General features: G+C 42.2%; 1 protein-coding gene across 3 annotated transcripts in view; it reads right to left on the bottom strand.

Moving 5' to 3' along the window:
* Window positions 1-14,700, bottom strand: part of unc13bb (unc-13 homolog Bb (C. elegans)) — an 85,918-nt gene that overhangs the window by 43,855 nt on the left and 27,363 nt on the right. For all 3 annotated transcript variants that reach the window (XM_078270810.1, XM_078270811.1, XM_078270809.1), the window contains 3 exons: window positions 12,564-12,637; window positions 12,237-12,294; window positions 9,426-9,654 (listed from right to left, as the gene is read on the bottom strand). In XM_078270810.1, the coding sequence (XP_078126936.1) occupies window positions 9,426-9,654; window positions 12,237-12,294; window positions 12,564-12,637 (361 nt within the window). The remainder of the gene's footprint in view (window positions 1-9,425; window positions 9,655-12,236; window positions 12,295-12,563; window positions 12,638-14,700) is intronic.

Here is a 14,700-nt window from a genome sequence, read left to right on the forward strand (position 1 = left end):
TTGAGAACCTGTTGTTTGGGGTGAAGAGCCTCCAAACATTGATCCTAATAGAGAATTCCCAGGCTGAGAAGATGACTGAGGAGCAGAACCTCCAAACAGAGACAACAAGCCTTTGGCTGATGGGTCCTTTGGGCCTGATGATCCAGGGTCAGACCCTGTAGGTGTAGGACCTATCTGGCTAGAACTATGTTCAGTGCTGTGACCAGAAAACAATGAAAGCAAACCTTTTGCTGGACTGTCTGAAATTAATCCTGCTTGTGAGATTGAAGCATTTGGGCCTGATCCACTGAGCATCGACAGAAGACCAGAAGCTGGTGGTTCTTTTGAGGGAGTAGGATCTTGGGGAGCACCTTCTGTGCTCATTTCCTTTTCAACAGTGACACATTCGGAATTTGACTTTATGGATGCAAGATATGTAGTATCTACAGTAGTATCAGTGGATGGGCTAACATGCACTTCACTTGGTATTTCACTGGTAGCCGCTGCCACTGGCAAATGGCTACTGGAAACAGATGACATTGGGGAAGAACCTTGTGCTGTTGGTGGCTCTCTAGTATCAGTAACAATAGCTGATGATGAATAAGGAGTTTGTTGTGGAGGTGACACAATATCATTAAAAACAGAGAGTATACTCTTTGCAGGTTCTTTGGGTGCTGCAGTCACTGGGGGAGTAGATACATGTGCATTTTCCCCAGCTCCTGATGTTTGAGGAGTACTGGAGCCACTAAACATGGAGAACAAAGCTTTTCTTGGACTTTCATTAGAGGTAGACAGGCCACCGAATATTCCCCCAAGAACAGAGGTGGCTGGCTGCCCTTGTGCTTCAGGCTGTGTTTGTTGTTTAGATTGTGTCTGAGGTTCCACTTGCAGTTGAGTTTGTGATTGGGCCACTCTTTGTTGAGATAATGATGTTGGTGGCTGAGGTTGTGGGGGACTGGCATCACTAAACATTGACAACAGTCCCTTCATTGGGCTTTCAGTTGAATTTGAGGACCCGGGCAGAATTCCCCCTAAAAGAGATCCTGTTTGGGGTTGCTGTTGGGGGCTGGGACCACCAAACATTGAAAAGAATCCTGTATTTGGGGGATCTTTTGGTGGAACAGTTCCCCGTTGTGGTACCTCAGCAACAGGCTTGGTTTGAGGGGGAGGCTGAGGCTCAGGAGGACCTGATCCTCCAAACATTGATAATAAACTTCTACCAAGGGATTCCTGTTGAGAAGGTTGTGGAGCTACACTTGGTGGATGTGTCTGTGGCAAAGGTCCAGTTTTAGGTGCAGCCTGCGGAGGATTTGGCCCACCAAATATTGACAATATACTTTTACCGAGTGATTCTTCTTGTGGAGCTGTAGCTGATGTAGATGATTGTGGTGTGGGTCCAGATTGGGCAGCTGCTGTTGATCCTGTCAGCATTTCTCCAATTGAAAATCCAAACAGTCCACCAGATGGTTTAGTTCCTGCTTCATGTTTTGTCTGTTCTGTACCTGGCACAGTTTCTGACTGGCTTGTAGCAGGGACGGTGGAAGAACTGGCAGAAAATGCTTGGGATATACTTTTGTTTGGAGTTTGGCTCTGTGTGGGGCGTGAGGTACCACTTTGGTCCATTGTTTTTTGTCTCTGTATACCCTTAGCTCTAGATACTGATGTCAGTGAACCCTCTGTAACACTAGGTTTCATTTGCTGTTTCTGTGGTGGAGATGGTTCAGAACTAAATAGGCTGCTAATTGATCCAAAGAGATTTGACACTCCTGTAGCCTCTTTATTTGTAGGAACATTGCCTGGTAAAGAAGCAGTGCTGCCAGTTTTGCTCTGCTCATTGGTATATGTCTGAGAACCTTTCTGGGGATCTGGCATGGATTCTTCTATTCCCACTGCAGATTTCAGAAAGTTCATCAAGCCTGCCTGCTGTTCAGATGGTTTCTCCACTGGTGTATCCACTGGCTTCCCAGCTGTAAGTTGTCCAGGTGGTCCAGGTTTAATAAAATATTCTTTTGATCCTAAAGGCGCTGGGACACTGGGCTGGGTTTGTGGGGTTGCTTGTTGTACCATGGTAGTCTGACGTGAAAGCCTGGGTTTCTGTGAAGCTGTATGTGATTGAATTGAGGGGTGAGTCACTTGAGCAGTTGTTTGTACTGTGGGCAAAATTATTTTCTGTGTGGTAGCTGGTGCCTGAATTTGTTGTTTAACAATTAAATCTGGCTGAGTCACATCAGCAGTAGATTCCTCTTTGATGATCTTTGACTTTAGGCTTTGGAAACCTGATGCAAGAATGCTCTTTGAATTTTTATCAGGAGCTTTATCACAGGAGGATATGCTAGTTTTGTTTAACTCTACCTGTGATGTTTTGCCCACAAAAGAGGAGATGAGGGAAGAAATATTGTTGACTTGACGATTAGGTAGATCTTCTCTTAGAGAAACTCTCTCCCTCCATTCATTCTCTGATACATCATCTACATGCTTCACTGTTACTCCAGTGGATGAACGCCGCCGTTGGCAAGGCTGGTAACAGTTGAGAAATAGCTGTTGATTGGAATTTGCAGTCGAAGCGTTTAGGGAAACAGCAACCTTTTGAGCAAGAAATGTCTTAATTTCCTGGTTGTTCCAATAAGGGGCGGTGGTGTCTTTATTATGACAGGAAAGGTCAATAACATCTTTGCATTGGTCTTCATTGATACAACTGTGCTGTCTTGGATCTATTCTGACTTTGTTTAATCTGTAAGATGTGAAATCTACATCTTGTTGCCCTTGTGACAGAAATGAATTTTCATACATTTGAGAAAACTGCTCAAGATTTAAATTCATGATCTGATTCCCTTTTCTATAGGCAGCAGACAAATCTAGGGGGGCATTAAGAAGCTGAGAATCACTGTGATCTTGACCAGGTAGCCAAAGAAGCTCGTCCTCATTGTAAAGTGGAATTTTAAAGCCACACACTGAAACCATTTCACTGTTTAGCCAAGCACTGGGAAAACCATCTAATTTCTGTGCATTTCCCCAAGACTCGTCTTCAGGGGCACAAGCATACACATATTCGCCTGCTGCATCTGTAAGCAAGGCATAAATGTACTCATGATCTGTGTAAACAAAGTAGCCACAGTCACCATATTCTGCTGGCCACCACATTCCCTGCTCCAAAAGTGAAAGCCACTGCTGATACCACTCGGTGTCTTCCAGGTACAGAGAGTCTTCCGTCTCAGTTTTAGAATTCGGGGGACAGCTTGAATCTATTGGTCTATTACAATTAAACTGACTCTGATGCAAAATGCCATCCGTATGAAAATTTTGTAGGACTGCTTTATCCATTCCATATTGCCAATTAGCCGAATAAGATAAGGTTGGTGCAGTCTCCTCATAATAACCTTCATGATATGAAACCCCATTCAAGCTATAAGTGCTGCCATCATTAAACGAGTGCCATTTCCCAAACTTTGCATTACTCTGTTTATTGGTTAAGTTCAATGCACCCTCCTCATTATGTGAATATTTTATGTTTCCCAAGTCTTCATGGCTGTTCCATAATTTCCTCTTGGGATATGGATCGTCATTCCCATGTCCCTCAAACTGATATGGTTGAATTTGTTCTTGGCAAACAACACCTTGCCATGGTGTGGAAGAGTTAAATGGCTGATATGTATCTGTGGAGCTGCAGGGAAAAGCAGATGCCTGTAATGACATACCTTCACAGCTCTGTCTATACACTTGATCCTCTGCCTGGAATTGATAATTCAGTGACTCATTCTGAAACTGCTGCCAGAGAGCACTTTCACGGATCCACTGGTTTTCATCATAGGAGGGACTTGTTCCATAAGGGGACAACTGACCATGGTAAAAGCTTTGCTCTGTTGCTCCATACAAGGATGAAGTGCTTCCACCAATAAATGGCTGCATGTTGATTGCTGAGAAAGGTGTATGGCTTTGCAAAAGGGAATGGATATTTCCTGTACTATAAGACATTGGGGGAACTGACTGAAGTGAGCCAGAATAATTTAACTGAGATACATTACCTGTGCTAATTGAGGAGTACGTTGCTTGACTCTGAAGAGATCTTGCAAAAGTAGCTGATGTTCTTAAGTCTAAACTCTCTGTAATAATTGATGCAGGGGCACTGATTAAAGAGTGTCTGCTTTGTCCTGGATTAAGAGAATATTGGACAACTCTTTGACAGCTGTCCCTTCCAAAGTCTGAGGAAGCACATTTTAATATGCCTGAATGTAACTCTGTGAACTTATTTGAGGGTGTCTGCGCTGTAATCTGACCTGAAGTTTCTACTTGTTTAGGAGTACAAGGGTCCTCAGTTACATTTTTGCTAAACAGTCCAGATAAAAACCCTTGCTGGGCAGGTCGTAGAATCCTCTTTCTTTCCTCTTTCTCTGCATGTTCTTGTGAGGATTGTTGTGTTACATTAGTGTGCAACTGGTTTTGTAGTGGGGTTGTCATAGCGACTGTGTAATTATTGGCTTTTTGATGCAGCGATTGTCCTGTTGATGTCTGACAGGTTGAGGTAATGTTTTCAGATGATTTTGTTAACTTGTTAAACAACCCTGAGAGCACTCCAGATTGACTTGCTGTCTCCACCTGTGTTTCAGCGGTCTGGCTGCTTGGCACCTGGATTTGTTGTTGTGTCTCATGAATGACTTTGGGCTGCCGCTGTTGAGCCATATTTTCTGAGGAGGATTTGAATAATCCAGAAAGCAGACTTGCTTGAGTTGTTTTTTGTGTTGAGCTGTTTTGTGGTTGGTTTTGGTTGGAAATTGGTATATTACTTGCCCAAGGTTGCTCATGGCTGGATTTACTTGGCATAATTCCGTGCGGTTGAGCTGATTGGTGTTGTTGTGCATTTATGTTGTCGGCTGAAGCAAATTTAAAAAGACCAGATAAAAGACCACTTTGTTGGGATGGTGGTCGCTGGAGTGGAACTGTTTGTTGTCGAGTAAAGTCTGGTTTACTCGTCTCCTGTTGGACAACTTGCTGACTTGATGCACTATTCTTGAGATGAGACCCTTGGTTTGGACCTTGAGTATTCCGTTGGTTGAAAGCCTCTTGATTATGTTGAACACTGCTTTGTTGGTGCTGCGATGTTTGGCTGCTTGAAACATTCTCAGAGGATGCAAATTTAAACAAGCCAGACAACAGGCCCTTTTGCTGTGATTGCGTTTGCTGAGTTTCCTCTGAAGTCTGCTGCTGACAAGAGTAATTTCCAGGGATGTCCCCCTGCTTTTCAGCTTCAGAAGGCTGTACGTTTTGTGGTATATTTTCTGTTGAGGAAAACTTCATTAGTCCTGAGACAAGGCCTCCAATCCGTGGTACTGAAGAACTTTGTTGTGGGGGAAGGCGATTAGGAAACTGTGGGGGATTACTGCTCCTGGGTGGTTGATTGTTATGGGAAGCCTGCTGTGGCAAATTGCCAGATAGGTCACTGGTAGAGCCAAATTTAAGAAGTCCAGATAGCAGTCCTGCTTGTTTGGGTTCAGTAGAGCCCATGTCCTCAGTCGAGCTCCCTTTAAAAAGACTTGTCAAAAAACTTTGTGATTCAGGCTGATTGGGAGCTTGATGCTGCGTTCCATGAGGGGTGGCTATTGGTTTCTGATTTGATGTGTGTCCTGCATGTGAGCCACATGGCACTTTGCTGTTCTGACATTGCTGATCACTGGTTAAATTCTGGTTCGAACCAGAGGGAACTGAGGTAGGGTTAAATATGCTGGAAAACCATCCTTTCTCAGTGTTTTCCTGGGGCACAGTAGAATTCTGTGTAAAAGTAGTTGAAGTTGAATCATGATACGCTTGCACAGGATTTTGTGTGTTCAAGGAGGCACTAACATCTTCACTGGATGCAAACTTTAAGAAACCAGAGAGCATGCCTCCCTCTGCCTTGGGATGTTGCTGAGTGGAGACATTTTCAGAGGAAAGGAAAGGAAGTTTCAGCTTACTGCTCAATAATGGGTCCTCCAAAGGTCTCTCTAGTTGGGGATCCTCTGTGGACCTAAATACTGGATAAACTGCCACAGGTGGAGCTCCCTGGGGCGGAAAGGGGACAGCAGGTGTGATCAATGAACTCAATGATTTCTTGAAAGGGCTAAAGAATCCAGTGCTTGCTGATTGTGTTTGGCCAGCCGACCTTGCTGGAATAGGCACATGTTCTTGTTTGTAAATCATTGGGTTTGTTCCGCCATGTACATTTTCATCTTGTGTTTGTTTCCAATCTTTCACTTGCAATGAACTTCTTACTTTTTCGGATTGGTCTTCTCCTTCTGCTGTCATTGACTCTTTACCTTGACCACATTTCTCATGCCATTGTGTATGGCCTTGAGAAGATGTTGACGTTGGTGCCTGTTCAGTTGAGTTTTCATTATTCCCTGCTGAAATAAGCTTTAAAGGATTAAATTTTCCCAAGACTGAGTTTCCTGGAGCACTTTGAGGATTGGTTACAAACTTGAGGTCATCTTCCTTTGTACGTGTTTGAGTGTTTGTTTCTTGATTATGGCCTTGTGTCTTGGCAACATGTGGCGGCTGAGAAGAACTTAATGATTTTTCATGATAACTTTCTACTGGAGATATAACAGCTACAGGAGCTGAGCTATTTGATTTAGGAATAAAGGACAACAGTTTTGTAAGTCCAGCTTGGTTGGAGGGTTGTGGTGATGGTGCTTGGGGAGATGGGACAGGCTGTTTGGGGCCTCCTCCAACTCTGTCAGTGAGAGAACTAAATAATGAGCTCATGGCGCTTTTCACTCCTAAAATGCCCTGATCCGAAGGAGTGTGTGATTGGGGTTCTCCTCTAGGATCCTTTGATGAACTATTTTGGTCCTCTCCAAAAGAATCAGTTCTATTGCTACCCAGAGATGATAGCCTAGATTTGCTTGATTTAGGAAGGGAACCATACTTGCTAATTTCCTCCTCTTTTTCAGCAAGGTATTCAGAAACTGTTTCAACTAGACACTGGAGCTCATCCATAGGGTCTACATATTCATCACTTGGTTCCTCTACAGGAGAGAGCATTGCCTCCGGAGCCCATCCTCCAAGTTTAGCTTTTCCATACTTCTTCTCTCGAGGACCCTGAGAATGTTCTGTGTCACAGGATAAAGAATACCTGTCTTTGTAATGTCTTGCTTTCTCTGGATGATAGTCTTCTGCTATAAAGGCGATGTCATCAATATCCTCATCTGCTCCTATAGAGAAGTGCAGATCCTCAGAGCTCTCTAAATCAAAATCAAACCGTGCCCTCATTCTAGCATCTTGCTCTTTTTTGTATGCCACATAATTCTCCAAAGTGTTATCTAGCTCATTTTTCGCCCACATCCTTGTCTTGTAGAGAAGCCCATTCTGGTATGGCCTGAGGCATGATGTCATATGCTCCTCTTCTTGCTGCATCTCAACTACCTGCCGCATAAACAGCTCCCCTCTCTTCTCACGGAGCAGTTCAAGGTCAGAAGGAAAAGCCTCTTCTCTCATTTTGTCTGCCTTTGTACTAAGCAACCCTCCTGGGTCCCTTATCTTTTTCTTACGCCGCCGATCAATAGTTTCATAGCCCTCAGGGTAGGTGGCAGGCTGAAAACCAGTGCGTTGAGAATGTAGACGTATAGAGGAGTGTGATGGCTCAGGGTAGGGCCTTCCCATTCGAAGGATAACATTGTCTTCCTCATCATCCAAAAAGGCACTCAGCTGGGGCTTGCCCTGCCCTTTGTATTTGATTTCCCAATCTTCAACACCCATGTCAGAATCTACAGGTATAATTTTGACTCTTCCTTTCTGGTTTAATGATCTAATTTAGGTTAAGGAATGGATTTAACAAGGTGGTGGGAAAAGATACAAGGACAAATAAGAGGAAGCAAACAAACAAGAAGAAAAAAATGCAAACACAAGTTAAACAGTACGATAAATGGAGAAATTAAGTCGACAATAGTTTCATGCAAATGGGAGGTCACAATTCATCTTAGTTATCAATGTTGTAATAATATGACATGATCTTGTAATATTTGATAGCTAAGCCTCACTGAAAATCAACTGCAGATTACAGCGTTACACATTTCAGTGTGCATGGGTTGTATATCCCTAAGTGTGCGAGTGTGTGTGCCCCTATGTTTGCATGCGTCTCTGTGAATTCAGATCTTTGTAAATCCCTACAGCAACATGCTTATCAGCACTTCAACACTCAGCCTGCAACAGTGTTCATGAGAACGGCATGCTTCAGTAAATCACAACCATATGGCGTACACTGAACAAGTTTTTAATCACCAAAGTAGTGTGTGTGTGTGTGTGTGTGTGTGTGTGTGTGTGTGTGTGTGTGTGTGTGTGTGTGTGTGACTGACCCACTCCCTCCATGTGTGACAGAGGGATTTCCTCAGTGATATGGCTAAACCAAGTTCAGAGCCTTTCAAACTACCAGGAACTTTAACCAACACAACAGACCCTCAAGACAAAAAGAAACATGAACAATGAGCTTTCCCTGGCTGTAATCCCTTTTTTTTCTGATGTAGAATTATCCGGATCAACTTCCTATCAGTCCACACAGGCAGATTTGCAGCAGTCTCACTAGTCCACATGTAGTTCAAGACAACCCACGAGTGCACAAAAGTAGATTCCATGCACTGAGACCATTTGTCTTATTGACCAAAATTGGCCTCAAAACAGCTGTGTACTGGTAATAATAACAATAACAATGTAGTATTATTTCTAGCAATAGTATCACTGATATTGTCTTTTCCTCTTACATGGAAAAGTATGTATTTACATTGAAATAATGCTTTTTTTGTAACAGTCACCACACACACTTTTAGCCATCTCAACAACATTCTGACTTCAAATAGTGGAATATGCCTTGCGATGTGCAAGGACAACCACAATAATAAATGAATGCGCTTTAGCATCTAGGCTGGAGATACAGGGTGTGACAAAATCCATTTCACCTCAAGAGTAGGCCTACAGATCCCTCCTGGTCAACTGAAGCAGCTGAATAAACCTACCCTAATCTACTGCGGCACACAGGAAAACCAGCGCATAGAAAAAAAAAATAAAAGTACAAAGTTCCAGCTGGATTCTTGGTCAGGCAAAACTATGCGAGAGAAGAAAAAAAAAACTAAGATGCATGGGAATTAAAATGACTACTTCTGCCACGGTAAATCTGAAAGTGGATGTCTGTGACGTGTATTTTATAGAGAGAATATATACTATACATACTATATAACACTGTGAGAGACTGTGAGGGAAGTTATGAGTGAGTTTGAGTAAGCGAGGGCGTCAGTGCAGTTTAGAAGAAAACATTTGCTCTTTTTACAAGTACATTATTGAGATAAATGTAACCTTGAAATCCAACCTTGCTGAAACTTGTACTATTGTAGTCTAAGTAAGCTGCCTACATGTGTGTGACTGTGTGAGAAAGGGAATGTTTCATCTAGAGTGACTGAACCAGTCTCTGTGGACACTCTGTCTACCTGGTTCCTCTCTGGTCCCTGTAGTCCAGGTCCAAACTGTGGACAGAGTCTGTGCAGGAGTCTGGGTGGTGGTGCTGCTGCTGCTGCTGCTGCCGAGGCCCCATGGGATACTGGTGCATGGAGGAGTTGGGCTGAGCCGTTGTGTGGTAACGCGGAGGCAGACTGTTACTCGTCTCGCTGCGGTAGTCACTATCCCGGTCGTCGACAGCACTGTCCTGGTCATCCAGAGCTACAACAGGCAAGCAGTGGTGTGCAGAATAAATGAAACTCTCCTGAAACATTAGTAAGTTTGTTTGCTGTGGCAGCAAGCATTTTTTTTATTTATTTTTTTTCAAATCAGCATTAAAGTGTAACTCTCGCCAAAATGCAACCTAGGGTCTTTTTGTGAATGTACCCGAGTCAAACTTTCGTTTAAAAACATATTTAGGACGGAATCGCCACTTTTAAGATTGAACGTATTTTCGGGTTTTTTTTCGGTCAAATGGCCTCTTGAATGGGAGTCCTAGGGGCACTTTTATGCTAGCCTCAAAATAGCTATTTTTAAAACACTAAAAAGGCTTGACACAACATGAAACTTTGCTCCAAGTATCGCCAGGGGCTCTACACATGAACGCAAGCAGTGACAACATTGTTTGTGTACACAGAGTTTAGTAAAAAGAAAGGTTTTGAGTAACTCACGTTAGCAGTTGTTGTTTACGCTATCCGCCATTTTCCCGGTCCAAAATAGGCGATCTCCGAATTCGAATGAACGGACTCCATAGGAGGAAATGTCTTTCCTATATGAGGCTCCTTTTTCAACTACAAGGTCAATATTGTGTTTCACTAACGACAAAACAACGAATTATCCGTGCATTTATATGGAACTGAGCTTTCCATCTTTACTCTCCTCCCTCGACTGTTTTTGACTGGCTCGATAGACGGCGACCGGAAGAACAACAGCTATAGTGAGTTGCTCAAAACCTTTTTTTAGTAAACTCTGTGTACACAAACAATGTTGTCACTGCTTGCGTTCATGTGTCGAGCCCTTGGCGATACTTCGAGCAAAGTTTCATGTTGTGTCGAGCCTTCTTAGTGTTTTAAAAATAGCTATTTTGAGGCTAGCATAAAAGTGCCCCTATTGACCGAAAAACGAAAACACGGTAAATCTTAAAAGTGGCGTTTCCGTCCTAAATATGCTTTTAAACGAAAGTTTGACTCGGGTACATTCACAAAAAGACCCTAGGTTGCATTTTGGCGAGAGTTACGCTTTAACCCATGTCAAAGCTGAGGATGCATCCTAGTTTAAATGTTTGCCTATCTGGACAAAACTGTTAGGAGCTGAAGAATTAAACAAATTGTGGTCGGCGGATGCCAGGTTAATGGGGAGGCTGTGAGGGATTTCACTTTCAATAGGCTATAGCCCTCTATATGTGCAAGCTGTCCTGCTAAATGGAAGACACAGAGCTGCTCTTAATCAGCGTTCGTACAGTATGTAGATACTGTTGTTGTTTCATCAATGTATAGAAAGATACAGAATTCACAGATATAGCTATAGAAATTGAATCTGCGTTACCTTTACTTCCAACAGTTTGATGGTGTTTTTATTGAATAACTTTACACTTAAAATAATAGACCCGTGTTGCTCATGAGAAGAACACTTATATAAACCCCTTTTTGAAAGTGACCTCGCGAAACCCCAACAATGACCGAAGGAAACCTGTTTCAAGCGCTAACCATGAGTTTGGCATCTGCTGGAGGGGACAGCTGAGTTTATCTTTTCAAAGGAGATAAAGTGAGAGGGTGAAGGACAAACTGATACTGTTGGTATCTGGGAGGACAATATAAATGCCCAGGTGATATTTACTTTAGCAAAGACTGCCACCAATCAGTTTAATGATGCAACTGCAACCTACACCCTTTAAGATTTGACAAGGGCTCTGTTGTTTAGCAGACTTTCAGAAATATTTATATTGGTATCGCTATTATATTTGAGCTCAGTATTCTCATTGAATTCAAACAAAAGAAGATGCATGGAGCTCAATTTCAGGGACAGAGGGAGAAAAGAAAAAGTGTGTGTTATGATGAGTTGTCCTAACTCTCCTATTCTAGGATGTGTGCTAAACCAATAATTTAAGGATAAAGTATACATGGGTAATGAGAATTACATGACATCAGCAAAAAAGCATAAAAAGGTAAACGGCAAGAACAGAAAAGGAAGTAAAAAGGCCAAAGGGGATTTAGGGAAATCACTGAGGAAAATCAAGTGTTAAGAGTAAAATAATGAAACTAAAATGCATGGAAACCTTATAGACTATATGTTACTGGGGAATATGGGGCATTAGGGCATTAGGACATGCAGAGGGCACTGAGGATTGGCCAGGGGGAGAATTACATCAAAGTGTTTTGTTTTGTTTACATACTCAGTGGGTCAGCCCATCCGAAATAGTTGCCTGGTGAAAGTGCAGACATTAGTGAGAGTGAGAGGTACAGTCAGAGGAGGCAGGGGTTGTGAAAACAAAAGAAGTGTCCCTGTGTTGTAATAGTGGGAGGATGAGGGAACCCCATCAGTGGTTCTCAGAGTGGAAAACAAACAGTGAGAATATTTAACATGCATATGCTTGGTTATGTTTGTAGAAAGAAAAATATAGACAGACTGAACTTGAAATGTTTAGTCTTCATTTTCAACTCTGATGAAGAGGATTTCGACTGTTACTACATTAGGCAGCACAACAGGGTTAAGGAAGTGAGAGGAAATAGTAGCAAAGCCTTGAAACTACAAGAGGACTGGCTCCATCTAGAGGCCGAGAGGAGTATGGGGCAGGCAACACTCACAGCACTGGGAGGCCGCAAATGGCAGTGGGCGACTCTGAACGTCATCCTGAAGAGGGTACTACAGAGGAGAAAGGGAGAAAAACAGCAGGCATCAAGTACGTTTTTCATGTTGTCGTATTGCTATTCTTACCACAGTAATTCACTCGCTCCACTCCATCAACACTTGCTTGCACTTGATTGATTTAATCTGCATACTCAACTGCGAAAAAAAAGTAGCATTCAAACCAGCAGGACATGCAGTAAGTTTATCATTACAACACACCGATACCCTGTATTTTTTTTCAAACAGATAAAAGTAGTACATCCTTTTTAAAAATTGCACTTTACCTCATCATGGATTCTCATGGTATTGATGCGTTCCAGCTTGCCTGTCCAGTACTGTGCCTCATCATCTGGGATGTCTGGTGCCAAAATGTGCAAACAACAAACATGACAATACATGAGAACCTGCGTTTGTGGTGTACATCTGGCTCTGTCGGATTTCAAGCATCATGTCCCGGCATGCCAGCATAATACATGAATGCCCGTTTAATTTCTCATGAGCCTGAGGAATGAGGAAATGAAAATAGTTGGCTACTGTAGCAACGGCCACAAACTGTTAAGGGAAAGTCAAAAGTCGTGGTTTCGAACATATAATAAAAAAAATAAAAAATAAAAGTACTAACTCAAAAATGGCAGAAAAAAATATTCTGAAAGAAAATCAAGTGTACATGTGGCTCCTAACTGACGTATGCATGCGCAGAATGGGTGTTTTTTCATTTTTCTTTTTTTTCCCCCACCTAACACAACATCTCCAATGATATCTATTACTGGAAAACTAAAAACACTGTTGTATTCTTGGCCTCCATACTTAAGCCAGCAGATTCACTCTATGAAATCTCATAAATAAACGCTTCAAATACTCTATAAGAAGCCCAATCGTTATCACCACTGTATCATTCAGAGATATAATTCTTTCAGTATGGTAAGTTTTCAAAAGACCTCCTTTCTCATTATCTAATGGCTTTTTTCCCATTACATGGTACCTGCTCGACTCTACTCGCCTTTTTTGGTTTTCCATTAGGGCTGGGCGATACGGAGAAAATCAAATATCACGATATTTTTTACCAAATACCTCGATATCGATACCGCAACGATGTTGTAGGGTTGACTATCGGTGCTTTCACAAAATATTTACACAATGAGATTTTAAATAATCATCAGTAATGTGAATATAATGATAAAGTGGGTAAAGGCTAATAATAGAACAGTTACAACAGTCTGGTAAGTTCAGAAAATGGCTTAACTTTACTGTAATGCAGCCTTTAAAACCAGGAAAAGACATACCATATCACGATATTACAATATCCAAAATCTAAGACGATATCTAGTCTCATATCACGATATCGATATAATATCAATATATTGCCCAGCTCCATTTTCCATTATGAAGAAAAGTCCCTGGTACCTGCTAACAGGTACTTTTTTTAGTATCACCGCCGTCGAGGTTCCGAGCGAGCTGAGGCGATACCAAAAGATGACGTGAAAACCTGCAGACTACTGATTGGTCGGAGAGAATCGTCACTAATCACTGCGTCATCACTGCTAGCGACGGACGGGGGTGTCCTGAACAAACCCGCCGTTTTTTAAAATAGTTTAGCCAGCTGTGTTTTTTTTTTTTTTTTTTTTTTGCTGCCTCCAGCTTCTTTTGAAACAAAACTTGTCTTCTGGCTGTGGCAACAGCCACATGCCGAGAGCCAAAAACAACACACCTTCGACGTTCTGTGTGTGTGTGTGTGTCGCGTTAGGTCACGGCAGTTTTCCTGCGGCGTCGCTATGACGACCAGCCACGCTCACCTCATGCATGAGGCGGTACTAAATCTGCAACGGAAAAAGGAGGACGGGGCACCGCGGCCGAGGCGAGGTGAGGCGAGCAGGTACCATATAATGGAAAAACACCATAACTTTTAGAGGGAATGGAACCCCCCCTCCTTTAAAACACTGTCAAATCCATGGACAGTGCTTCCAGAGAAAAAAAAAAAACGAAAGAGGGCAGTTGCCAGACAATATTGTGTTGTTCTATTCAGATAAAGCCAAATTGGACAATCAGACTTTTTTTGTTAGACCCTCTGGAAATAAGGAACTGCACAACATACAGCAGTTTTTTTACAAACTTAATTTAATCAGATATGTACTCGTTAATGATTTATTACATTATATTATTATATCAACGTGAGTGTTTAATACTTGTCTGACCGTATCGTTAAACATTGCTAGGACAAAGTGTAACATTTCCTCCAGTTTATTATTTCTCTTATTTTCATTATAACTTCATAATGTAAAAAAAAAAAAAATGCTTTCATAATTTGCCATTTTTAGTTAACCCCGTGTCCCATATAAATAAAAAAGAATTTAAAAAGAAGTACCAGATATCAGATACTCTCCCCAGTCCCACTTTTCAGGGGGATTTGCGCTGCTCTGCAGA

The sequence above is a fragment of the Sander vitreus genome, chromosome 16, assembly GCF_031162955.1.
Source record: "Sander vitreus isolate 19-12246 chromosome 16, sanVit1, whole genome shotgun sequence".
Lineage (NCBI taxonomy): Eukaryota > Metazoa > Chordata > Actinopteri > Perciformes > Percidae > Sander > Sander vitreus.